At 36.0% G+C, this 26103-nt stretch overlaps 1 protein-coding gene across 3 annotated transcripts; it reads left to right on the top strand.

Moving 5' to 3' along the window:
* Window positions 1-2: 2 nt before the first annotated feature.
* slc39a14 (solute carrier family 39 member 14) lies at window positions 3-25471 on the top strand. 3 transcript variants are annotated; one of them, XM_058070215.1, is made up of 9 exons: window positions 3-257; window positions 11865-12191; window positions 14224-14401; window positions 15293-15462; window positions 18331-18453; window positions 20303-20476; window positions 20543-20777; window positions 20866-21050; window positions 23134-25471. In XM_058070215.1, exons 2-9 carry the CDS (start codon window positions 11895-11897, stop codon window positions 23284-23286), a joined length of 1515 nt encoding a protein of 504 aa, XP_057926198.1. In that variant the 5' UTR covers window positions 3-257; window positions 11865-11894; the 3' UTR covers window positions 23287-25471. The 3 variants fall into 3 exon arrangements, with proteins under 3 accessions (XP_057926198.1, XP_057926196.1, XP_057926197.1); XM_058070214.1 differs by lacking the exon at window positions 15293-15462 and adding an exon at window positions 15802-15971 and having other exon boundaries at window positions 4-257; XM_058070213.1 differs by lacking the exon at window positions 15293-15462 and adding an exon at window positions 15802-15971 and having other exon boundaries at window positions 20303-20777.
* The last annotated feature ends 632 nt before the right edge of the window (window positions 25472-26103 follow it).

Below are 26103 nucleotides of genomic sequence, written 5' to 3'. Positions count from 1 at the left end.
CGCGTGTGACGTCACGGCAGAAAATGACGCCAACGTTGTCCACGCGCCGCTTCTCTGTCGGGTTTTGTTCTCATGGAAGAAGACGAAGAAGAGACAACGCGTACAGGATGAGTCTCCCCGCGGCCGTCTGACACATCCGGTCCCAGTCGAGAGCGATAGGTTGTCACCCGGACGCTGCCGTGGAGAGGAGTCGACGTCAAGGCTGCTTTTGTGGCGGCCGCCGGGCACACAGGCAGGCTGGCAGGCGGCATAAGCGGGTAAGCTAACTGGCTAATGACAGGAAGCTAGCAAGTGCCGCGGTTCACTAAGCTAGCCGGCCATCACGACCTCTAAGGACGATAAACAAATGACTTTTTGGTTTACATTCTCATCCTTACCGCTACAGACTGTTAGCACTGTTAGCAACACCGAGATAGATTATTGTTACCATGGTGGTCCTTTTTATCATCTGACCCTCAACATCAGTTATCACTTTGTTCCCGGCTGCTTTATTATTCACCAAAGTGTTTCCTTTCATCTTAAATATACTTTACGGTCTTTTGCTGTTTATTGTGTTATTTACTCACAAGTCGCAACACTGCATGTTAGAGGCGTATTTAGAAGGTCCTAAACCGGCATTCTATGTCCTGTTTTCTCTTCTACTATGTTGGGTAATTGGGGTCCAAAGGTCCCTATGGGGTGTGAGTTTATTTATCAAAGGCTCTAATAATGTTAAAATGCGTATTTAGAAGGTTGTAAATAGGTTTTCTATGTATTGTATATCTTTATATTCTCTTATATCTACAATATTGCATAATAGGAACGCAATGGTGACTATAGGGGTGCTATTGTATGTCTAGAAGGCTCTAATAATGTTGAAAGACATATTTAAAAGGTTGTAAATAGGTTTTCTATGTCTTATACATCTAATATTCTCTTGTACTGTCTACTATATTTAGTAATAGTGGTGTAAAAGTGACTATAGGGGTGTTATTTCATATATAGAGGGCTCTAGTAATATTAAAAGGCATATTTAGAAGGTTGTAAATCGATTTTCTATGTATTGTATATCTTTATATTCTCTTATATCTACTGTATTGCATAATAGGAACGTAATGGTGAATATAGGGGTGTTATTTCATGTTTAGAGGGCTCTAATAATGTTAAAAGGCATATTTAGAAGGTAGTAAATAGGTTTTCCATGTATTGTATATCTTTATATTCTCTTATATCTACAATATTGCATAATAGGAAAGTAATGGTGAATATAGGGGTGCTATTGTATGTCTAGAAGGCTCTAATAATGTTAAAAGGCGTACTTAAAAGGTTGTAAATAGGTTTTCTATGTATTGTATATCTTTATATTCTCTTATATCTACTGTATTGCATAATAGGAACGTAATGGTGAATATAGGGGTGTTATTTCATTTTTAGAGGGCTCTAATAATGTTAAAAGGCATATTTAGAAGGTTGTAAATAGGTTTTCTATGTATTGTATATCTTTATATTATCTTATATCTACAATATTGCATAATAGGAAAGTAATGGTGAATATAGGGGTGCTATTGTATGTCTAGAAGGCTCTAATAATGTTAAAAGGCGTACTTAAAAGGTTGTAAATAGGTTTTCTATGTATTGGATATCTTTATATTCTCTTATATCCACTGTATTGCATAATAGGAACGTAATGGTGAATATAGGGGTGTTATTTCATGTTTAGAGGGCTCTAATAATGTTAAAAGGCATATTTAGAAGGTTGTAAATAGGTTTTCTATGTATTGTATATCTTTATATTCTCTTATATCTACAATATTGCATAATAGGAAAGTAATGGTGAATATAGGGGTGCTATTGTATGTCTAGAAGGCTCTAATAATGTTAAAATGCGTATTTAAAAGGTTGTAAATAGGTTTTCTATGTCTTATACATCTAATATTCTCTTGTAATGTCTACTATATTGAGTAATAGTGGTGTAAAAGTGACTATAGGGGTGTTATTTCGTGTTTAGAGGGCTCTAGTAATATTAAAAGGCATATTTAGAAGGTTGCAAATAGTTTTTCTATGTCTTATATACCTCATTGTCTCTCCTAATGTCTACTATATTGAGTAATAGGGGTGTAAAAGTGACTATAGGGGTGTTATTTTGTGTTTAGAGAGCTCTAGTAATATTAAAAGGCATATTTAGAAGGTTGCAAATCGGTTTTACAATCTATTTTTCTCTTGTAATGTCTACTATATTGAGTAATAGTGGTGTAAAAGTGACTATAGGGGTGTTATTTCGTGTTTAGAGGGCTCTAGTAATATTAAAAGGCATATTTAGAAGGTTGTAAATAGGTTTTCTATGTCTTATATATGTAATTTTCTCTTGTAATGTCTACTATATTGAGTAATAGTGGTGTAAAAGTGACTATAGGGGTGTTATTTCATGTTTAGAGGGCTCTAGTATTGTTATTAGGCATATTTAGAAGGTTGTAAGTCGGTTTTCTATGTCTTATATATCTAATATTCTCTTGTAATGTCTACTATATTGAGTAATAGTGGTGTAAAAGTGACTATAGGGGTGTTATTTCATGTTTAGAGGGCTCTAGTATTGTTATTAGGCATATTTAGAAGGTTGTAAATAGGTTTTCTATGTCTTATATATGTAATTTTCTCTTGTAATGTCTACTATATTGAGTAATAGTGGTGTAAAAGTGACTATAGGGGTGTTATTTCATGTTTAGAGGGCTCTAGTAATGTTATTAGGCATACTAAGAAGGTTGTAAATAGGTTTTCTATGTCTTATATATGTAATTGTCTGTTGTAATGTCTACTATATTGAGTAATAGTGGTGTAAAAGTGACTATAGGGGTGTTATTTCATGTTTAGAGGGCTCTAGTATTGTTATTAGGCATATTTAGAAGGTTGTAAGTCGGTTTTCTATGTCTTATATATCTAATATTCTCTTGTAATGTCTACTATATTGAGTAATAGTGGTGTAAAAGTGACTATAGGGGTGTTATTTCATATTTAGAGGACTCTAGGAATATTAGAAGGCACATTTAGAAGGTTGTAAATAGGTTTTCTATGTCTTATATACCTAATTGTGTCTCCTAATGTCTACTATATTGGGTAATAGTGGTGTAAAATTGACTATAGGGGTGTTATTTCATGTTTAGAGGCCTCTAGTAATATTAAAAGGCATATTTAGAAGGTTGTAAATAGGTTTTCTATGTCTTATATATATAATTTTCTCTTGTAATGTCTACTATATTGAGTAATAGTGGTGTAAAAGTGACTATAGGGGTGTTATTTCGTGTTTAGAGAGCTCTAGTAATATTAAAAGGCATATTTAGAAGGTTGCAAATCGGTTTATAATCTATTTTTCTGTTGTAATGTCTACTATATTGAGTAATAGTGTTGTAAAAGTGACTCCAAAGTGTGTATGTGGTCTTCAGAGATAGATACAATGACGACGTCTTGCACTAGCGGTCCCGTGACGTGAAAGACGACCCGCGGGGATGAAGGATGGGGGCTGCAGCCTGTCATTTCATGGTGAGGGTCCCCTTTGTGGGACGCCCGGTTAGGACAATGTGTCACAGTCCACGCAGCCGTCAGTCAAACCGCTAATGATACGACTGATGGCGATGACTGCGTGAGGCCGTAATTATGGATGTGGAGGTTGGTTTGCGGCGTGGGGGGGGGGTGGAGCAGAGTCACCTTGCGGCGTGTCGGGGTATAAATGAGCGGAAGATGAGACGGTCCGACGTGAGGTCGCGTCAGGTTTGATTTGTGCAGGAGTCGGCAGAAGCGCTACAACTAGTTTGGCAAGAAGCTTCCGATGACGTGGAAAGACGACGACTGCATCGCCCCGTCCTCGCCGACATAGCGGTAGTCCTCTACGACCAGCAGCGAGGTAGGTCCTCCACCGCTTCTCTTTTAGAACTTCAAATTAAAAGCGTTGTAGGACTCGTATCGGCCGCCGACCGCCGCCGCCGCCGCTCTGCCAGCTTACTCGGCTGTTATCTACGCCTCTCCAAACAGGCCTTGGACTCTCCAGGGGGCACGGTGACCGCGTTGGCGTGTGCTGACCGACCTCGGAGCCCCGCGGGTCACATTTACGGGGAATGGGGTTGGAAGTCTGTAGCTTTAATGCTCATGAGCTACTTTGGCTAGCATGGGCCACATCCTGAAAAATGAAAGGTCGCAATGTAATATGCAAATAAGTTATTTTTACAGAAAAACTCATATCAGTAAAAAAAAACACATTATTAGTGTCAATTATGCAGTTTTTTCCAAATATTTCAACTTTCTCCATAACTTGCCTTTGTACTTTTTTTTTTTTTTTTAATTTTTGAACATTTCTTTCAACCTCATTTTCCAAAAATGACTACTTTTTGTTTTGTTTCTTGTCATATTATGACTGATAATATTATTATAATTTTATTATATATATATATATATTTTACGGCTAAAACAATATCAGCAAACTTCTGTCTGCTTTTTGGTTTTTACTTTTCTTTCTCTTTTCTCTTTCAACCTCATTTTCCAAAAATGACTACTTTTTGTTTTGTTTCTCGTCATATTATGACTGATAATATTATTATAATTTTATTATATATATATATATTTTACGGCTAAAACAATATCAGCAAATTTCTGTCTGCTTTTTGCTTTTTACTTTTCTTTCTCTTTCCTTGCCGTCACGCTTTTTCCTTTCCTTTTTTCTTCAATCACCCGCTTCGTCCTTCCGCGTGGGCGGCGTCCCCGCCTTCGTGAAGTAAGCGATTCCTCGAAACACACAAAAAAAAAAAAAAAATTCTTAAGAATTATCCGAGTAATAGTCGCAGAACTACTATTCATTCATTCATCCATTTATCCCGGATCGGGGCGGCCCCCGGGCCGCCTCCTCCATATGCGATATTTGAGCTAGAAATATTCACGACTCAAGTAAATATGGAGTCTTTGTGCCTGGAACGTAGCTTTAAGAGATCATCTTGATGCCAATCTAATCACGTTGTTGACATGCTCTCGAGGTCATGCTAGCATGAAACAGAAAAAGTCCGCCTAACCCTACGCAGAAAAGTCATCCCCCCCCCCCCCCCCCCTCGAGAGGCATCCTTCTCCATCTCACGATGACGCCACTTCATTGGCTTGACGCCAAATGGCGTTTTTATTAGCGGTTAATAACTGAACTAATAGGGCCCGCCATTGTTGACAACGCCTTCGTTATGCAGAAGGCCTGCGGCTCGTTTTGTCGATTTGTCATCATGTTAACGAGTTGACTTTCCTCAAGTGTTAGCATGCTTTCAGGCCACTATTTTCCCGTTGAATACACATGCTGGTTAGAGTGAAGGGAACATCGGCAGGTATGGCTCCATGAATGACATATGGGATCATATCCCATCATTCCGGACACTGGGAAGTTTCATCCATAACACGCACACACGCCTTTCTCTCTTTTATGTATCTCTAAAGATATAAAAAGAGCTCATGCACCCCCCCACCCCATTCTGTAACATGAACCTTTCCAACCCTATCATCATCTTTTACCACTAGAAAAAATATACTTTATGCTGCTAAAATGACATTATTTTTGTTCATAATATTATGGCATTATTCATGTGAAATGACATACTTTTTTTCTTTTGAGATTCAAACTTTTTTTTGCCATATTTTGACTATTTTTCCTGTCAAAATTTTTTTTCCCATGATGTAGTATTATTTTATACATGTTTTTTTTAATATAACGTATAGACACAATTATATGCTGCTAAAATGACATTATTTTTGCTTATAATATTATGTCATTATTCGTGTGAAATTACATACTTTTTTCTCCTGAGATTCAAATTTTTTTTTGGCATAGTATTTTGACTTTTTTTCCTGTCAAAATTTCTGCTGTTTTTTTTCTCCCTATGATGTAGTATTATTTTATACATATGTTTTTCTTAATATAACGCATAGATTCAATTTTATGCTGCTAAAATGACATTATTTTTGCTCATAATATTATGGCATTATTCATGTGAAATTACATACTTTTTTCTCTTGGGATTCAAACTTTTTTTTGCCATAATATTTTGACTATTTTTCCTGTCAATTATTTTTCCATGATGTAGTATTATTTTATACATATGTTTTTTAATATAACACATAGATTCAATTCTATGCTGCTAAAATGATATTGTTTTGGTCATAATATTATGGCATTATTCATGTGAAATTACATCCTTTTTTTCTCTTGGGATTCAAACTTTTTTTGCCATAACATTTTGACTATTTTTCCATGATGTCGTATTATTTTATACATATGTTTTTCATAATATAATACATAGATATTTATTTCTTTAATATTTAAATTCTTTAAATTAAATAAAAAAATGTTAATTTTGCTGAAAATATTCCAAACTAATTATTGTTAAATTTTTCTTAATATTTTGATTCTTATTTTCACAATTTTTTTCAACTTTTTCTTGTTGTAAATATGACTTTATTTCCCATCATATTGACTTTATTCTTGTAACATAACATTTTTTGCAACATAATTATGAAAAAAAATTTGTCTCATAGTATTACATTAAAAAAACCAGAATTTTTCTTGAATATTTCAAGTTGATGCTACTAAAACGATGTTTTCTGGAGGTAGCGGAGATGAGGACGGGAGTGACCAGGATGGATAGGATCAGGAAGAAGTCCATCAGAAGGACATTACATGTCCAGATTGGAGCTAGGGAAGATATGTGTAGAAGGATGCTGCCCGGTAGGAGGCTGTAGAGGAAGAGTGTCGCCACCTGTAGGCCCGGAGGTGTAACGTTAGCTTCCCTGTGCCATAGAAGAATAGCTTATGTAGAATGTGTGCTGTGCTATAAACAGCCTGGAAATCACAGGAATGCTGATCGTGGTCTGAAGAGGAGGAGCGGTGCTGTGTGTGGTTTTGACTCCGTGCCGGACTAAGCGGCCTGAAGTGAGCGGCCATTGTTGATTGTCTCTCTCTCTCTGTCGCTCTCTCGCGCCTTGGTGTGCGGTACCTTCTTAGTCCTCGGTCTCTCGCCTCCACCGCGGCCCACCGCACCCCTGCAGGCGGCCACCCTGCCCCCAGGTGAGCCTCGGGCGTGGAAGTGAATGAGCCTGTTTTTCCTCAGCATGAATCAAGGTCCTGTGTGCGTGTATGGTGGTGGGGGGGCGGGGGTGGGGGCGGGGCCTATATTATGTCAACGTGTGCTTAGCGTACCTTCAGGTTTCCCAGAATGTGTGCGTTGTTAAGTTTGTCTCTGAGATGTTTATCCTCCTGTCACGGAATGTCATGGAACTGGAATACTGTCTTTCTGTCTGACTGTCTGTCTGACTGTCTATCTGACTGTCTGACTGTTTGGGTGTAATCGTCAGCGGTGTCCAGGTTGTGTTGACTTCCTGTAGCATCTTAACGGTGGACTGACTCACGCATATCAAGGTTGGAATGACCAGGTTTTCCATGTCTTTCTATGTTCTCTAATGTCTACTATATTGGGTAATAGGAGTGGATAGGTGACTATAGGGGTGCTAGAACATTAACATGTCTGGAGGGCTCTAATAATGTTAAACGTATTTAGAAGGTTGTAATGACCACGTCATTATAATTTTTTCTTATTATGTCTACTATATTGGGTAATAGGAATGTAAAGGTGACTATAGGGGTGCTATGTCATGTCTAGAGGTCTCTAATGTCAGAAACATATTCACAAGGTGGTAAACTGCGCTTTTGTCTTATTCCCTCTTATAATGTCCACTATATTGGGTAATAGGAGGGTAAAGGTGACTATAGGGGTGCTATTTCATGTCTAGAGGTCTCTAGTAATGTTAATCATATTTAGAATGTGGTAATGACCAGGTTTTCCATGCCCTTTGTTCTCTCATGTCTATTATATTGGGTAATAGGAGTGGAAAGGTGACTATAGGGGTGCTAGAACATGAACATGTCTGGAGGGCTCTAATAATGTTAAACGTATTTAGAAGGTTGTAATGACCAGGTCATATTTTCTCTTATGTCTACTATATTGGGTAATATGAGTGGGACGGTGACTATAGGGTTGCTATTTCATGTCTGGAGGTCTCTAATAATGTTGGAAACATATTCACAATGTCGTAAACAGCACATTTGTCTTATTCCCTCTTATAATGTCTACTCTAATGGGTAATAGGAGTGTAAAGGTAACTATAGGGGTGCTATTTCATGTCTAGAGGTCTCTAGTAATGTTAATCATATTTAGAATGTGGTAATGACCAGGTTTTCTATGTCTTTCTATGTTCTCTAATGTCTACTATATTGGGTAATAGGAGTGGAAAGGTGACTATAGGGGTGCTAGAACATGAACATGTCTGGAGGACTCTAATAATGTTAAACGTATTTAGAAGGTTGTAATGACCAGGTTTTCTATGTCATATTTTCTCTTATTATGTCTACTATATTGGGTAATAGGAGTGGAAAGGTGACTATAGGGTTGCTATTTCATGTCTGGAGGTCTCTAATAATGTTGGAAACATATTCACAATGTCGTAAACAGCACATTTGTCTTATTCCCTCTTATAATGTCTACTCTAATGGGTAATAGGAGTGTAAAGGTGACTATAGGGGTGCTATTTCATGTCTAGAGGTCTCTAGTAATGTTAATCATATTTAGAATGTGGTAATGACCAGGTTTTCTATGTCTTTCTATGTTCTCTAATGTCTACTATATTGGGTAATAGGAGTGGAAAGGTGACTATAGGGGTGCTAGAACATGAACATGTCTGGAGGACTCTAATAATGTTAAACGTATTTAGAAGGTTGTAATGACCAGGTTTTCTATGTCATATTTTCTCTTATTATGTCTACTATATTGGGTAATAGGAATGGAAAGGTGACTATAGGGGTGCTATTTCATGTCTGGAGGTCTCTAATAATGTTGGAAACATATTCACAAGGTTGTAAACAGCACTTTTGTCTTATTCCCTCTTATAATGTCTACTCTAATGGGTAATAGGAGTGTAAAGGTGACTATAGGGGTGCTATTTCATGTCTAGAGGTCTCTAGTAATGTTAAACATATTTACAATGTGGTAATGACCAGGTTTTCTATGTCTTATTTTCTCTTATTATGTCTACTATATTGGGTAATAGGAGTGTAAAGGTGACTATAGGGGTGCTATTTCATGTCTAGAGGTCTCTAGTAATGTTAAACATATTTACAATGTGGTAATGACCAGGTTTTCTATGTCTTATTTTCTCTTATTATGTCTACTATATTGGGTAATAGGAGTGTAAAGGTGACTATAGGGGTGTTATTTCATGTTTAGTGGGCTCTAATAATGCTAATAATAACATTTACAAGGTTGTAAGCCCGTTTTCTATGTCATATTTTCTCTTACTCTGTCTACTATATTGGGTAATAGGAGGGTAAAGACGAATATAGGGGTGCTATTTCATGTCTGGAGGGCTCTAATAATGTTAATAATAACATTTCCAAGGTTGTAAGCACGTTTTCTATGTCATATTTTCTCTTACTATGTCTACTATACTGGGTAATAGGAGGGTAAAGATGAATATAGGGGTGTTATTTCATGCCTAGAGGGCTCTAATCATTTTAATAATAACATTTACAAGGTTGTAAACAGATTTTCTATGTCATATTTTCTCTTATTATGTCTACTGTATTGGGTAATAGGAGTGTAAAGGTGACTATAGGGGTGCTATAACATGAACATGTCTGGAGGACTCTAATAATGTTAAACATATTTAGAAGGTTGTAATGACCAGGTCATATTTTCTCTTATTATGTCTACTATATTGGGTAATAGGAATGGAAAGGTGACTATAGGGTTGCTATTTCATGTCTGGAGGTCTCTAATAATGTCAGAAATATATTCACAAGGTCGTAAACAGCACTTTTGTCTTATTCCCTCTTATAATGTCTACTCTAATGGGTAATAGGAGTGTAAAGGTAACTATAGGGGTGCTATTTCATGTCTAGAGGTCTCTAGTAATGTTAATCATATTTAGAATGTGGTAATGACCAGGTTTTCTATGTCATATTTTCTCTTATTATGTCTACTATATTGGGTAATAGGAATGGAAAGGTGACTATAGGGGTGCTATTTCATGTCTGGAGGTCTCTAATAATGTTGGAAACATATTCACAAGGTTGTAAACAGCACTTTTGTCTTATTCCCTCTTATAATGTCTACTCTAATGGGTAATAGGAGTGTAAAGGTGACTATAGGGGTGCTATTTCATGTCTAGAGGTCTCTAGTAATGTTAAACATATTTACAATGTGGTAATGACCAGGTTTTCTATGTCTTATTTTCTCTTATTATGTCTACTATATTGGGTAATAGGAGTGTAAAGGTGACTATAGGGGTGTTATTTCATGTTTAGTGGGCTCTAATAATGCTAATAATAACATTTACAAGGTTGTAAGCCCGTTTTCTATGTCATATTTTCTCTTACTCTGTCTACTATATTGGGTAATAGGAGGGTAAAGACGAATATAGGGGTGCTATTTCATGTCTGGAGGGCTCTAATAATGTTAATAATAACATTTACAAGGTTGTAAACAGATTTTCTATGTCATATTTTCTCTTATTATGTCTACTGTATTGGGTAATAGGAGTGTAAAGGTGACTATAGGGGTGCTATAACATGAACATGTCTGGAGGACTCTAATAATGTTAAACATATTTAGAAGGTTGTAATGACCGGGTCATATTTTCTCTTATTATGTCTACTATATTGGGTAATAGGAATGGAAAGGTGACTATAGGGTTGCTATTTCATGTCTGGAGGTCTCTAATAATGTCAGAAATATATTCACAAGGTCGTAAACAGCACTTTTGTCTTATTCCCTCTTATAATGTCTACTCTAATGGGTAATAGGAGTGTAAAGGTGACTATAGGGGTGCTATTTCATGTCTGGAGGTCTCTAGTAATGTTAAACATATTTAGAATGTGGTAGTGACCAGGTTTTCTATGTCTTATTTTCTCTTATTATGTCTACTATATTGGGTAATAGGAGTGTAAAGGTGACTATAGGGGTGTTATTTCATGCTTAGAGGGCTCTAATAATGTTAATAATAACATTTACAAGGTTGTAAGCAAGGTTGTAAAAATATCAACATTTCTGTAAGATATCCAAAACAAGCATATTGATCATATCGATATGGACTGGATTTCAGGTCACATGTGTGCGTTCAGGTCACATGATTCAAGATGGAAGATAGCCCGACTGACATGAACCGAGGAGTAAGACATTACCGTTGACGACTACGGGATGCTTCGGGAATGGGATCGGGAGTTCGGTGAACTTGCTTGTCGGACTCGCTGGTTCGTTGCGTTAATTTAACCCACGGGTGTCCAAACTGTAGTTTGAGGGCCATTTGTGGCCGTTTTTTTTTAAATGGCGCGCAGCGTTGTAAGTTGTAATTTCATGAGAATAAAGTCATATTACGAGTTAAAATAAAGTAAATATATAAATGTTAGCAGTATTGCTGTAGTTGGAATGTTAAAGAGAAAAAATATTACATTTTTTTTATTGGCCTTTTTTTAAAAAATTGTCATTAAAAAAAATTGAATAAGCAAAACAAAGAATAAATTTGTGATATTAAGGGTAAAAAGTCCAAATATTATGGAATAAAATAATAATACAAGAGTAAAGTTCTATGATAAATTTATGAGAAAATTCTAGCAAGAAAAAAGTCGTCATTTTATGAGCGCAAATTTCCACAAATACCAAAAAACAAATTAGAGAGAGTGAAGGTTACGTGATAATGTTATGATAATGTTATGATAATGTTATGATAATGTTATGATAATGTTATGATAATGTTATGATAATGTTATGATAATGTTATCAGGCTGTTGATTGTTTGTCTCATCCTCCTGTCCTCCGCAGTTGAAGGTCCATTGAGCAGAGCGAGCAGCCATGTTGCCCCGCTGCCGCCCCAGCCACGCCTCCCGCATCGCCCTCCTCCGCGTCCTGGCCGTGACCCTGCTGCTCTGCCCCGTGGGCCCGGCGGCGGGTCAGGAGGGGGTTCCGAGCCAGTCTCCCGCCCAGGTGCTGAAGGACCTGTTGGCCCGCCACGGAGACAACGGCACCATCACCGTGCCCCAGCTGCGCTCCCTGCTGGCCCTTCTCAGCCAGGGGCAAAGTGGCGCCCAAGACGCGGACGTGACGCCCGGCGCCGCGACGAGCCCGCCCCCGAAGGCCAACAACTCCAAGGTGAGTGCAGACTTGCTGCTACGGCCTTGCTGCATATTTCTCACGCTTAACGTCGCCGAGGATCGTCTCGCTCGCCCCGTGATGAGCTTTTCATGTTCTGCCAGCATGAAGGAGAGAAAAGGTTGGAGGTCACCCTGGGTTCACATGCTGGGGCGGATCATTATCAGGCCTTGTTATTCCAACAAGTGTCTGTTTCTCTTTCTTCTGGTTGAAATGGAAAAAAACATTGAAAAAAATCATCCAGATGTGATCATGTGATCAAACTTATCCCTGGGTTATGGCCGTGTTGGTTCAACACTCAGCCACCGTACATAAATGTACTAAAAGTAGGATTCCCTCTTAGTCAACTGAAGATTTTTGGAGTTATGGCATAGAAAAACAGTTTTTTGTATATATATATATATATATATATAATTTAAAAAATAAAAAATAAAAATATATATATATATATATATAAATTAAAAAATTATATATATATATATATATATATAATTTTTTAATTATTTTTTTATTCTATATATATATAATTTTTTAATTATTCTTTTTTTATTCTATTTCCTTCTTGTCAATTTTTTTTCCCAAATAAAAAAACTTTCTTTTTTTAAATAAGATTTGTAAATTATGTTTTCATAATATTATGACTTACCAGAATATTTCCATAATATTTTGATTTTATTTTCATAGTCAAATGGGAAAATGGTTCACACTATTATAACTTTCCCTCCAACATAATAACATAATATTCCAAAAGCTACATTGGATTCTTTTGTTTGCTTCTAATGTATATTTATTATATTTATATATAATTATTTATTTATATATTAATATATATTTTTAAAATATTTTTTTCTCATGCGAAGGACTTCTTTCTGGTAATATTTTGACTTTCCTCTCATGAAATGACAACAGCCCCCCCCCCCCCAATTTCCACTGACTTAATTTTCTTGGAGTAAATTTTGTTTCATAATTCTGACTTTATTCCCATAATATTGGGTATTAGGAGTGTAAAGGTGACTATAGGGGTGTTATTTCATGTCTGGGGGGCTCTAATAATGTTAAACATATTTGGAATGTTGTAATGACCAGGTTTTTTATGTCTTATTTTCTCTTATTATGTCTACTATATTGGGTAACAGGAGTGTAAAGGTGACTATAGGGGTGTTATTTCTTGTCTAGAGGGCTCTAATAATGTTAATAATAACATTTACAAGGTTGTAAGCATGTTTTCTATGTCTTATTATGTCTACTATATTGGGTAATAGGAATGTAAAGGTGACTATAGGGGGTGTTATTTCTTGTCTAGAGGGCTCTAATAATATTAATAATAACATTTACAAGGTTGTAAGCATTTTTTCTATGTCTTATTATGTGTACCATATTGGGTAATAGGAGTGTAAAGGTGACTATAGGGGTGTTGTTTCATGTCTGGAGGGCTCTAATAATGTTAAACATATTTGGAATGTTGTAATGACCAGGTTTTCTATGTCTTATTTTCTCTTATTATGTCTACTATATTGGGTAACAGGAGTGTAAAGGTGACTATAGGGGTGTTATTTCTTGTCTAGAGGGCTCTAATAATGTTAATAATAACATTTACAAGGTTGTAAGCATGTTTTCTATGTCTTATTATGTCTACTATATTGGGTAATAGGAATGTAAAGGTGACTATAGGGGTGTTATTTCATGTCTAGAGGGCTCTAATAATGTTAATAACAACATTTACAAGGTTGTAAGCATGTTTTCTATGTCTTATTATGTCTACTATATTGGGTAATAGGAGTGTAAAGGTGACTATAGGGGTGTTATTTCATGTCTAGAGGTCTCTAGTAATATATTTTGAAGTGGGGCTGGGCGATATATCGATAAAAAATATCGACATTTTTATTTTATTTTGTTAAATTCTATTTTTAAAATGACCAACAGCCCATGGGGGCCAGTATCACAGGGTTGCCACCCCCAGGTTCCCACGGCTCGTATTTTGGGCCCCTCGCCGCCCCCCTAAAGTCTGCCCTGTGTGTGTTGCGTCATCCAGTGCTTGCCCGCGGACACGCTGGCCCTCTACAGGATGAGCGAGCAGTCTCGCCTGGATGGGCGGGGCTTGCAGGAGTTGTGCCCCAGCATGCTGCAGCAGCTGGACGCCGGCGCCTGCCGGGCCCACCAGGAGGAGGAGCCGAGCGGCGACGTTTCGCCCAGGCCGTCTGATGCCGAAGGTGAGCTTGGTCTCCTCTGATGCTAACGCTAGGTGTTGCTTGGCCAGTCATGTGATTGGTCAGGACGCTGCAATGGTCATATTTCATATCGCATGTGGACAGTTTATTCTCTTTCCTTCTCCGTAAAATATGATTTTTTTTCTCTGAATATTTTGATATTATTCACGGAAAATTACAGCGTTTTTTTTTTCAATTTCTGCTAATATTTTTGCATTTCTTCTTGTAATATTATAATTTTATTACCATAATATTTAGCTTTTATTTTAGTCATATTATAACTTTTCCTCAACCTAATTTTCTCAATTCTTATTTTTGTTCTCATCAATTTTTTTGTACTTTTATTTATGAATATTTCCACGTTATGCTACTAAAATTATTAGTTATATATTAGTCATAATTAAAGTTATTTCTTCTGATAATATGAGTTTATTCTTGGGAAATTGATACATTAGTGCAAACTATGCAACTTTACTTTTAGAAAATTTTGCAATTATTTTATTATTATTTTTATTTTATTAATTATTATTATTATCCCATAATATTTTGACTTTATTCCGGTAATATAACCATTATTCTAATTTTTAAAATATTTTATTTCTAATATCTTATAGCAACTTTTTTCTCTTAATATTTTGGCTTCATTCGCGTTAAAGTTGTGATGTAACGGGCTGCAAATGCCCCCCCGGGCCACAGTCTGGACACCCCTGGGCGCCAGCAAGTCACTTAAGCAACTAAGCAACTTCACCGAGCTCCCGATCTCATAGGGTTGCCACAAGCCGAGAGCGCCCTCCTGTGGCTGTCGCTGGTAATGTTTGCTCCTTCAATGTTGCGTTGACGATGCCTGTGTTTCCTGCTCCCGCCCCCCACCACCCCGGCCCCCCTCCACATCAGTGTGGGGCTTTTCTTTCCTGAGCGTGACGGTGATCAATGTCTTCGCCCTGACCGGAGTCTTCGTGGTGCCCGTGATGAAGACGCGCCACATGAAACACGTCTTCACCTTTTTCATCGCTCTGGCCATCGGCACGCTGTTCTCCAACGCCGTGCTGCAGCTCCTTCCAGAGGTGTGACGCCCTCACGGGGGTGGAGGGGGGTGCACACACACGGGCACCGCTCACGGAAATAGAACACGACCCTCAACCTTTCCTTCTTCCTTCACCCATCCTTGGTTCTGGTTCTGGTTCTGGTTCTGGTTCTTGACTGGGGGATGAACGTTCTAACTCCGCCTTCCTTTCCTCTCCAATGAAGGCCCAACGCCGGACCCAACAATTAGCTTAGCTTCTTCCCCCTCAGGTGGTGGTTCATCTAATTCTACTCCACTAACGACCTCCTCTCTCTCCCTCCCTCTCTCTCTCTCCTCTCTCCTTTCCCGACTCCGCCGCCGCCGCCGCCACGTGGCTCAGTGTGGGGCTACGGCATCCTGTGCGTGACGCTCATCTCGCTGTGTTCGCTGGTGGGGGCCAGCGTGGTTCCCTTCATGAGGAAAACCTTTTACAAGCGACTGCTGCTCTACTTCATAGCGCTGGCCATCGGCACGCTCTACTCCAACGCCCTCTTTCAGCTCATCCCCGAGGTAGTCCACTCGGCCGCCAGGGCGCGCCGCGAGGGGCGGCTTGGGAACTCCAACCCTCCCGTTAGGACTTCATTCCCATCATATTTACTGTATTTCAACTTATTCCCATAATATTTACACTGTATTTCAACTTATTCCCATAATATTTACACTGTATTTCAACTTATTCCCATCATATTTACACTGTATTTCAACTTATTCCCATAATATTTACACTGTATTTCAACTTATTCCCATCATATTTACACTGTATTCCAACTTATTCCCATAATATTTACACTGTATTTCAACTTATTCCCATCATATTTACACTGTATTCCAACTTATTCCCATAATATTTACACTGTATTTCAACTTATTCCCATAATATTTACACTGTATTTCAACTTATTCCCATCATATTTACACTGTATTCCAACTTATTCCCATAATATTTACACTGTATTTCAACTTATTCCCATAATATTTACACTGTATTTCAACTTATTCCCATAATATTTACTGTATTTCAACTTATTCCCATAATATTTACACTGTATTTCAACTTATTCCCATAATATTTACACTGTATTTCAACTTATTCCCATAATATTTACTGTATTTCAACTTATTCCCATAATATTTACACTGTATTTCAACTTATTCCCATAATATTTACACTGTATTTCAACTTTGTTCCCATAATATTTACACTGTATTTCAACTTTGTTCCCATTATATTTAGACTATATTTAAACTTTGTTCCCATAATATTTACACTGTATTTCAACTTTGTTCCCATTATATTTAGACTATATTTAAACTTTGTTCCCATAATATTTACACTGTATTTCAACTTATTCCCATAATATTTACACTGTATTTCAACTTTATTCCCATAATATTTACACTGTATTTCAACTTATTCCCATAATATTTACTGTATTTCAACTTATTCCCATAATATTTACACTGTATTTCAACTTATTCCCATAATATTTACACTGTATTTCAACTTATTCCCATAATATTTACACTGTATTTCAACTTATTCCCATAATATTTACTGTATTTCAACTTATTCCCATAATATTTACACTGTATTTCAACTTTATTCCCATAATATTTACACTGTATTTCAGCTTATTCCCATAATATTTACACTGTATTTCAACTTTATTCCCATAATATTTACACTGTATATCAACTTTATTCGCATAATATTTACGCTGTATTTCAACTTATTCCCATCATGTTTACACTGTATTTCAACTTTGTTCCCATTATATTTAGACTATATTTAAACTTTATTCCCATATTATGATTTTATTCTCATAATATTAAGACTTTATTCCCATACTATTATGACTTTATTCCCAAAGTATTAAGACTTTATTCCCATAATATTAAGACTTTATTCCCATATTATTTAGACTGTATTTAAACTTTATTCCCATAATATTTAGACTGTATTTAAACTTTATTCCTATATTGATTTTATTCTTGTAATATTAAGACTTTATTCCCATACTATTGTGACTTTATTCCCAAAATATTAAGACTTTATCTCCAAAATATTAAGACTCTATCCCGAAAATATTAAGACTTTATTCCCAAAATATTAAGACTTTGTCTCCCAAAATATTAAGAACTTATTCCCAAAATATTAAGACTTTGTTCCCGTAATATTTAGACTTTATTCCCATATTATGACTTCATTCCCATAATAGACTATGATTTTATTCCTGTAATGTTATGACTTTATTGCCATAATATAAAGACTTTATTCCCCAGAATATTAAGACTTTATTCCCAAAATATTTAGACTTTATTCCCAAAATATTAAGACTTTATTCCCAAAATATTTAGACTTTATTCCCAAAATATTTTGACTTTATTCCCAGAATATTAAGACTTTATTCCCAAAATATTTAGACTTTATTCCCAAAATATTTTGACTTTATTCCCAGAATATTAAGACTTTATTCCCAAAATATTAAGTTAAATATTATATTAGCTTCTTTTGAAAACTAATTACGTTTTTTCTCAGAATAAGTTTTTGTTACATACATATTTTCTTTAATCTTTCAAAGTTATATTACTACTAGATGCTAGTAATATTATGACATCATTCCCATAAAATTAGGACTTAATATTTAGACTTTATTCCTGTAAAATGACAGCTGATTTTGTCCATGATTCCTGTATGAGAAGGGCCAATAGAAAAAGAGCCGCCCCCGGTCATCGTGAGAGTCTGTAGCGAGGAAAGCCAAGTGGCCGTGAACGCATCGCCCCCCCCCCCCCCCCCTTGACATATGAGCACGTGTCATATTCATATTTCATCACTCGCTAACGGCTCCTTTGTCACCCGCACCGCCAGGCCTTCGGTTTTGACCCCATGGTGAACTTCTACGTGTCCAAGTCTGCCGTGGTGTTCGGGGGCTTCTACCTCTTCTTCTTCACCGAGAAGATCCTCAAGATGCTCCTCAAGCAGAAGCACACGGTGAGTGCTTGTACTTGTACTTGTACTTGTACTTGTACTTGTACTTGTACTTGTACTTGTGGCCTTCCTTCCCTTTCATGATGTCATTCTGATAAGAGCACCATTTACAGGAAAACATGACAAGTGTAGGAAAAGAAAAGTATTTTCAACAAGTTATGATCTAACTAGGAAAAGTTATCATTTTATGAAAATGTCATCGTTAAAAATAATAATTTGGTAGCATAGAGTTGAAATAATACAGCAAAAAATATGTATTTTTCAAGTAGTAATATGACAAACAAAACAAAATGTCATTTCTGTCAAATTAGGTGAAGGAAAGTTGTTTTGTTATGGGAATAAAGTAGTCATATTATGGGAATAAAGTAGCCATATTATGGGAATAAAGTAGTCATATTATGGGAATAAAGTAGTCATATTACGGGAATAAAGTAGTCATATTACGGGGATAAAGTAGCCATACTATGGGAATACATTAGTCATATTATGGGAATAAAGTAGCCATATTATGGGAATAAAGTAGTCATATTACGGGAATAAAGTAGCCATACTATGGGAATAAATTAGTCATATTATGGGAATAAATTAGCCATATTATGGGAATAAAGTAGTCATATTACGGGAATAAAGTAGCCATACTTTGGGAATAAATTAGTCATATTATGAGAATAAAGTAGCCATATTATGGGAATAAAGTAGTCATATTACGGGAATAAAGTAGCCTACTATGGGAATAAATTAGTCATATTATGAGAATAAAGTAGCCATATTACGGGAATAAAGTAGCCTACTATGGGAATAAATTAGTCATATTATGAGAATAAAGTAGCCATATTACGGGAATAAAGTAGACATACTATGGGAATAAATTTGTCATATTACGGGAATAAAGTAGCCATATCACGGGAATAAATTAATCCTATTATGAGAATAAAGTAGCCATATTACGGGAATAAAGTAGACATACTATGGGAATAAATTTGTCATATTACGGGAATAAATTAATCCTATTATGAGAATAAAGTAGCCATATTACGGGAATAAAGTAGCCATATTATGGGAATAATGCCATCATATTATGGGAATAAAGTAGCCATACTATGGGAATAAATTAGTCATATTATGGGAATAAAGTAGCCATATTACGGGAATAAAGTAGCCTACTATGGGTATAAATTAATGATATTATGAGAATAAAGTAGCCATATTACGGGAATAAAGTAGATATGGGAATAAATTAGTCATATTACGGGAATAAAGTAGCCATATTACGGGAATAAAGTAGATATGGGAATAAATTAGTCATATTACGGGAATAAAGTAGCCTACTATGGGAATAAAGTAGCCTACTGTGGGAATAAATTAATCATATTATGAGAATAAAGTAGCCACATTACGGGAATAAAGTAGATATGGGAATAAATTAGTCATATTACGGGAATAAATTAGTCATATTACGGGAATAAATTAGTCATTATGGAAATAAAGTAGCCATATTACGGGAATACATTTATCTTATTTTGAGAATAAAGTAGCCATACTACAGGAATAAAGTAGCCATACTATGGGAATAAAATAGTCATATTATGGGAATAAAGTAGCCATACTACGGGAATAAAGTAGACGTATTATGGGAATAATGTCGTCATATTATGAGAATAAAGTAGCCATACTACGGGAATAAAGTAGTCATATTATGGGAATAAAGTAGCCATACTACGAGAATAAAGTAGTCATATTATGGGAATAAAGTAGCGATATTCTGAAAGTAGCATTTAGAAAGATAATTTGAATTTGAAGGAAGTTTCCCCCCAAATCCCCCCCCAAATCCCCCCCCCCCCCAACCCCCCAGGGTCACGGCCACAGCCATTACTCCGGGGCAGACGGCTACTCGGCGCCGGAGCGGGAGGCAGAGGAGGGCGAGAGGGAGAAGCTTCAGCAGAACGGCGAGGTCGGCGTCCACGCGGTGGGCAAGCTGGATGCGGGCGATGGCGAGCTGATGCTCCGCCCCTCACAGACGCCGCAGGTACAGAAGGGATCGTCGGATTGTCGTCTTGGCGAGATTCTCACCCCGGGGTCCTTCCCCTCTCAGGACGCTCAGAGCGCAGAGGGCGGGGGGCGGGCCAACAGGAGGGGCGGCGGCTGCTACTGGCTGAAGGGGACGGCCTACTCGGACATCGGCACGCTGGCCTGGATGATCACGCTGAGCGACGGCCTGCACAACTTCATCGACGGCCTGGCCATCGGCGCCTCCTTCACCGCCTCTGTCTTTCAGGGCATCAGCACGTCGGTGGCCATTTTGTGCGAGGAGTTCCCCCACGAGCTGGGTGAGCGGGCTCGTGCGAAGCGTGCGACGCGTGCGTCTCGGCCAGTGGGTGTGGTCTGTTTTGACACGCCTTTCCTCGTCGTCTCCAGGTGACTTCGTCATCCTGCTCAACGCCGGCATGAGCATCCAGCAGGCGCTCTTCTTCAACTTCCTGTCCGCCTGCTGCTGCTACCTGGGAATGGGCTTCGGAATCCTGGCCGGGAACAGCTTCTCGCCCAACTGGATCTTTGCCCTGGCGGGGGGCATGTTCCTCTACATCGCTCTGGCCGACATGGTGGGTGTCCCTTTCAAATCAAATGCTATCATGAGGGGAAAACATGGCAATTTTCCTACAATAAACTTGTAATATTTGACCTGTCATTTGGAAATACTGTATTATAGAAATATCAAGAAAAGTCTTATTATATTAAATCATAGTCAATATTATTAGAAAAAAAAACTATAAATATAAATAATGTCATTTTTTGGAAAATCGGGTGGTGGGAAAGGTTCTACTATGAGGACAATAAAGTGGAACTATTATGGGAATAAATAATTAGGGGAATGATATAATAATAATCATAATAGTCATGATATAATGCTAATAAATTCATAATATTATGGGAATAAATGAGTAGGGGAATGATATAATAATAATCATAATAGTCATGATATAATGCTAATAAATTCATAATATGGGAATCAATAAGTAGGGGAATGATATAATAATCATAATAATAGTAATGATATGGTAATAAATTCATAATATGGGAATAAATAAGTAGGGGAATGATATAATAATAATCATAATAGTCATTATATAATGCTAATAAATTCATAATATGGGAATAAATAAGTAGGGGAATGATATCATAATAATCATAATACTAGTCATGATATAATGCTAATAAATTATTAATATTCTGGGAATAAAGTCTAAATATGGGAATCAATAAGTAGGAGAATGATATAATCATAATCATAATAATAGTCATGATATAATGCTAATAAATTCATAATATTATGGGAATAAATAAGTAGGGGAATTATATAATAATCATAATAATGGTAATTATATGGTAATAAATTCATAATATGGGAATAAATAAGTAGGGGAATGATATCATAATAATAGTCATGATATAATGCTAATAAATTCTTAATATTATGGGCATAAAATCTAAATATTATGGGAATCAATAAGTAGGAGAATGATATAATAATAATAATCATAATAATAGTCATGATATAATGGTAATACATTCATAATATTATGGGAATAAATGGGAATAAATAAGTAGAGAATGATATAATAATCATAAAAATAGTCATGATATAATGCTAATAAATTCATAATGTTATGAGAATAAATGGGAATAAATAAGTAGGGAGTGATATAATAATAATCATAATAGTCATGATACAATGCTAATAAATTCATAATATTATGGGAATAAATAAGTAGGGAATGATATAATAATAATCATAATAGTCATGATATAATGCTAATAAATTCATAATATTATGGGAATAAATAAGTCGGGGAATGATATCATAATAATCATAATAATAGTCATGATATAATGCTAATAAATTCTTAATATTATGGGCATAAAATCTAAATATTATGGGAATCAATAAGTAGGAGAATGATATGATAATAATCATAATAATAGTCATGATATAATGGTAATACATTCATAATATTATGGGAATAAATGGGAATAAATAAGTAGAGAATGATATAATAATCATAAAAATAGTCATGATATAATGCTAATAGATTCATAATATTATGAGAATAAATGGGAATAAATAAGTAGGGAATGATATAATAATAATCATAATAGTCATGATATAATGCTAATAAATTCATAATATTATGGGAATAAATAAGTAGGGGAATGATATCATAATAATAGTTATGATATAATGCTAATAAATTCATAATATTATGGGAATAAATAGTAGGGAATGCTATAATAATCATCATAATAGTCATGATATAATGCTAATAAATTCATAATATTATGGGAATCAATAAGTAGGGGAATGATATAATAATAATCATAATAATAGTCATGTAATGGTAATAAATTCGGAATATTATGGGAATAAATAAGTAGGGAATGATATCATATTAATCATAACAATAGTCATGATATAATGCTAATAAATCCATAATATTATGATAATAAAGTCTAAATATTATGGGAATAAATTCATAATGTTTTGGGAATATAATTGGTGAAATCACCGTGACATGGTCGAGAGGAGAATAAGGTCTCCTCCCAGCCTGTGTGGAAGTGGTAGGTTTCCAGGACTCTGCTGGCGCGCGGTGGTGATGTGTTAACGATCCGCTTGCCTTGTCTCTGCAGTTCCCGGAGATGAACGAGGTAAGTCGCGAGGAAGAGGACGCGGGCGGCAGCAGCTTCCTCCTCACCTTCGCCATCCAGAATGGCGGCCTGCTGACGGGCTTCGCCATCATGCTGCTCCTCACCACCTACTCGGGACAGATCAAGCTAGCCTAGCGGGAAGAAGACGCTGTGCTTCTTTTGTTGGGTGTTTTTTTCTTCTCCTCCATCGTGATGTAACATGGCCACGCCCATCAAATGGGATGGCGGAGCTTCCTTGAAGGCAGCAGTAGCACGTGGTCACATGGTTATATTGCAGTCAAGCACAGCTAACATGGCAGTCATGCTAAAGACCTGCTAAACCTTGGGCTGGAAGCTTTAGCTGACCTGTAAATGACCTTTCACCTATGACCCCCGACTCGGGGGACGCCAGGGCCCTGCCATATACAGGCTTAGACCAACCTTGTTTTATTTTGTCCCTTGAATGCATCACGTTGCCCACCGGTCCCAATCCTTATGTGAAAGCCTTTTTGTGCTTCTAGCTAGCTAAGCTAGCTAACGGACGTCATGGGAAGTAAGGAAACAGTTTTTGTGCTTCTAGCTGGCTAACGGACGACATTTGACGCTAAAGCCCTCACCAAAAGACGTTTTTTAAATTTACATAACTGACTTGTACAATATTAACCAAGCGATTTTGTCTTTGTAGCAACTAATATGAGGAACTATATTAATAAGGCGGAGTAACACGACGCCTGCTAGTAGCTAGTCTCGTAGCTGCTGTCGATCGACGGAGCTAGCAAGCAACTGTATCAATGCGCCCATGACAGATGTTCCGGTAGTGTTTTTCAGCATCAAAATGCGGCAATATGCTGTCTTACATGTTATTATCGGTGTACTTGAATGGTCAATGTACGGTCACAGCATGTATATCAAACAATTAAACGGTTATATATCAAACTATTAGACGGTTATATGTTTTTGGAGGGCTTCGAAGTTGAAATAGGTTCGTCCCAATGGCGCATTTTTTTTTTTTTAGCTAGGTCATGGTAGCGCCCTTTCTCGCGTTGTAATGCACACAAAAGGGAAATAAATGTGTTCGTGTTTCACGTAAGGATTGGGAATTATGGGCCAAATTACCCCAAAAGTGCAGTTCCATTCCAAGAGCGTACATGTCGCAGTTTCTATGGTTTTTAGCTAAGGGAGAGACGGGCATATGAGGCTTGTGGCTAATCACGTGACCCATTTAAGACACGTCATAAATGCCAGCTTGACATAAATTGCGTCGACGTCAGCCTTCCACCAGATGGCGCCAATGCTGCTTTTACCGTACAGCATCTCTAAGTTAGGGCCTTTTGCCATAGAGCTCTTAGGCTACTAAAGTCACATTGCTTTTTCTCATATTATTACCACTTTATTCTCGGGCAAGTTCTTGTTAGAATGCAACTTTTGTCTCTTAATATTGGAACTTTATTCTCGTGAGATTATAACTTCAAATTGCAGATTTGTTGTTTTGTTTGTTTTTCAAAATTTGTTAACTACGACTTTATTTTCAAATATGTTTACCCCAACTTCAATTTTTCTTTCTCAAAATTGTATGCATTTTTCCCTGTAATATTTCAACTCCATGCTTTTCTTTTCTTTTTTAAATGCTGCAAATATTTCAGTATTCAGTATTTAGTACTTTTGTTTCTCATGATACATTGAATATTATTTTTCTTGAATATCTGAAATAATTTTTTTCAGTTTGTCATAAAATAACCTTTTTTTCTTCTGAATAATTTGACTTTATTTTTGTACGACCTTTTGCTGCAACCTAATTCATTTGTTTTACTTTTCCAAATATGGCTGTAAAAGTTTCATTATATTTATTTCATTTTTATTTGATTTTATTTCAATTTTACGCTACTAAAATGAGATCATTTTTTGAAATAGACATATATATATATATGTCTAATACTTTATTTATAAATATATATTTTCCCTCATGTTATTCTGGTCAAATGACAACTTTTTTTTGTTAAATTGCAGCAATTTTCACTTTATTTATTGAAATTACTGCTGAATGTTTCATTTTTGCTGGCTTTTCTTTAAAAATGTTTTATAATAAATTGTATTTTTTAGAATATGGCTAATAAAACAATGGAATAAAATGTTTGGTCTTTGGACACCCTAACTGCCCGAACTCTTAGTGAGCTGTGTGTAAGTCAGGGTGGAAAGTGGACCCCCCCCCCCCCCCCCCCACCCCCCATGATCTCTCATCACGTGGATTTGTCACGCGACGTCTTTCCTTTTATATCATGACTCCTGATATTTAAGTTTTGAAATGACTTTATATATTTGGCCAATAAAGATTTTGGATGGATGTAACTTTATATTTCTTGCAATGACCCAGTGAGATTATCTAATTATGTTAGAAGCAAGCTTTTTCTCTTCATATTTAAGAGTTTTTTTAAATTCATATTTTCTCTTAATATTTTCTAAAATTTTAACTTAATTTTATTATATTTTTTATAATTTTGCTAAAATAATTCTTTAATATTTCCACTGTTACCACTTGCTACCAAAACGATATTTTTCCTCATAATATTATAACTTTATTCTCATAAAATTGACATTTTTTCCTCTTTAGAATACAATTTTTGTTTTAATATTTTCATTTTGTTGTTGCAAGGATATAACTTTAGCACAACTTAATTTTCCAACAATTACAAACTTTGTTTTGTTTTTCCTCATTTTACAGTTTAAATTTTTTTTAATTAATTAAAAATTATGTCAAAATGTTTTTCTCAATATTTTTTTTACTTATTTTTTAAAAATAGCAAACTTTATTTGTTGATTTGTTTTGGGGTAATTTTACAACTTTAAAGAATTACTTTTTTTCTTAAATACAGTAGTTTAACTCTAAGCTACTAAAATGACTTTATTTTTCCTCATAACAAGTTTATTCTTCTAAAATTGCACAAACTACAAACTGAGCCCACAAACTATTTTTCC

The sequence above is a fragment of the Doryrhamphus excisus genome, chromosome 4 (assembly GCF_030265055.1).
Source record: "Doryrhamphus excisus isolate RoL2022-K1 chromosome 4, RoL_Dexc_1.0, whole genome shotgun sequence".
In the NCBI taxonomy this organism is placed as follows: domain Eukaryota; kingdom Metazoa; phylum Chordata; class Actinopteri; order Syngnathiformes; family Syngnathidae; genus Doryrhamphus; species Doryrhamphus excisus.
This window is presented reverse-complemented; position numbering and strand designations above follow the sequence as displayed.

What these genes read in the sequence shown, in the direction of transcription:
- slc39a14 (XM_058070213.1), top strand. Translation starts at nt 11,895, where the DNA reads ATGTTGCCCCGCTGCCGCCCCAGCCACGCCTCCCGCATCGCCCTCCTC. An exon ending in GGAGTTCCCCCACGAGCTGG is followed by an intron (nt 20,778 to 20,865) that starts GTGAGCGGGCTC and finishes CGTCGTCTCCAG; the next exon opens with GTGACTTCGTCATCCTGCTC. An exon ending in ACATCGCTCTGGCCGACATG is followed by an intron (nt 21,051 to 23,133) that starts GTGGGTGTCCCT and finishes TTGTCTCTGCAG; the next exon opens with TTCCCGGAGATGAACGAGGT.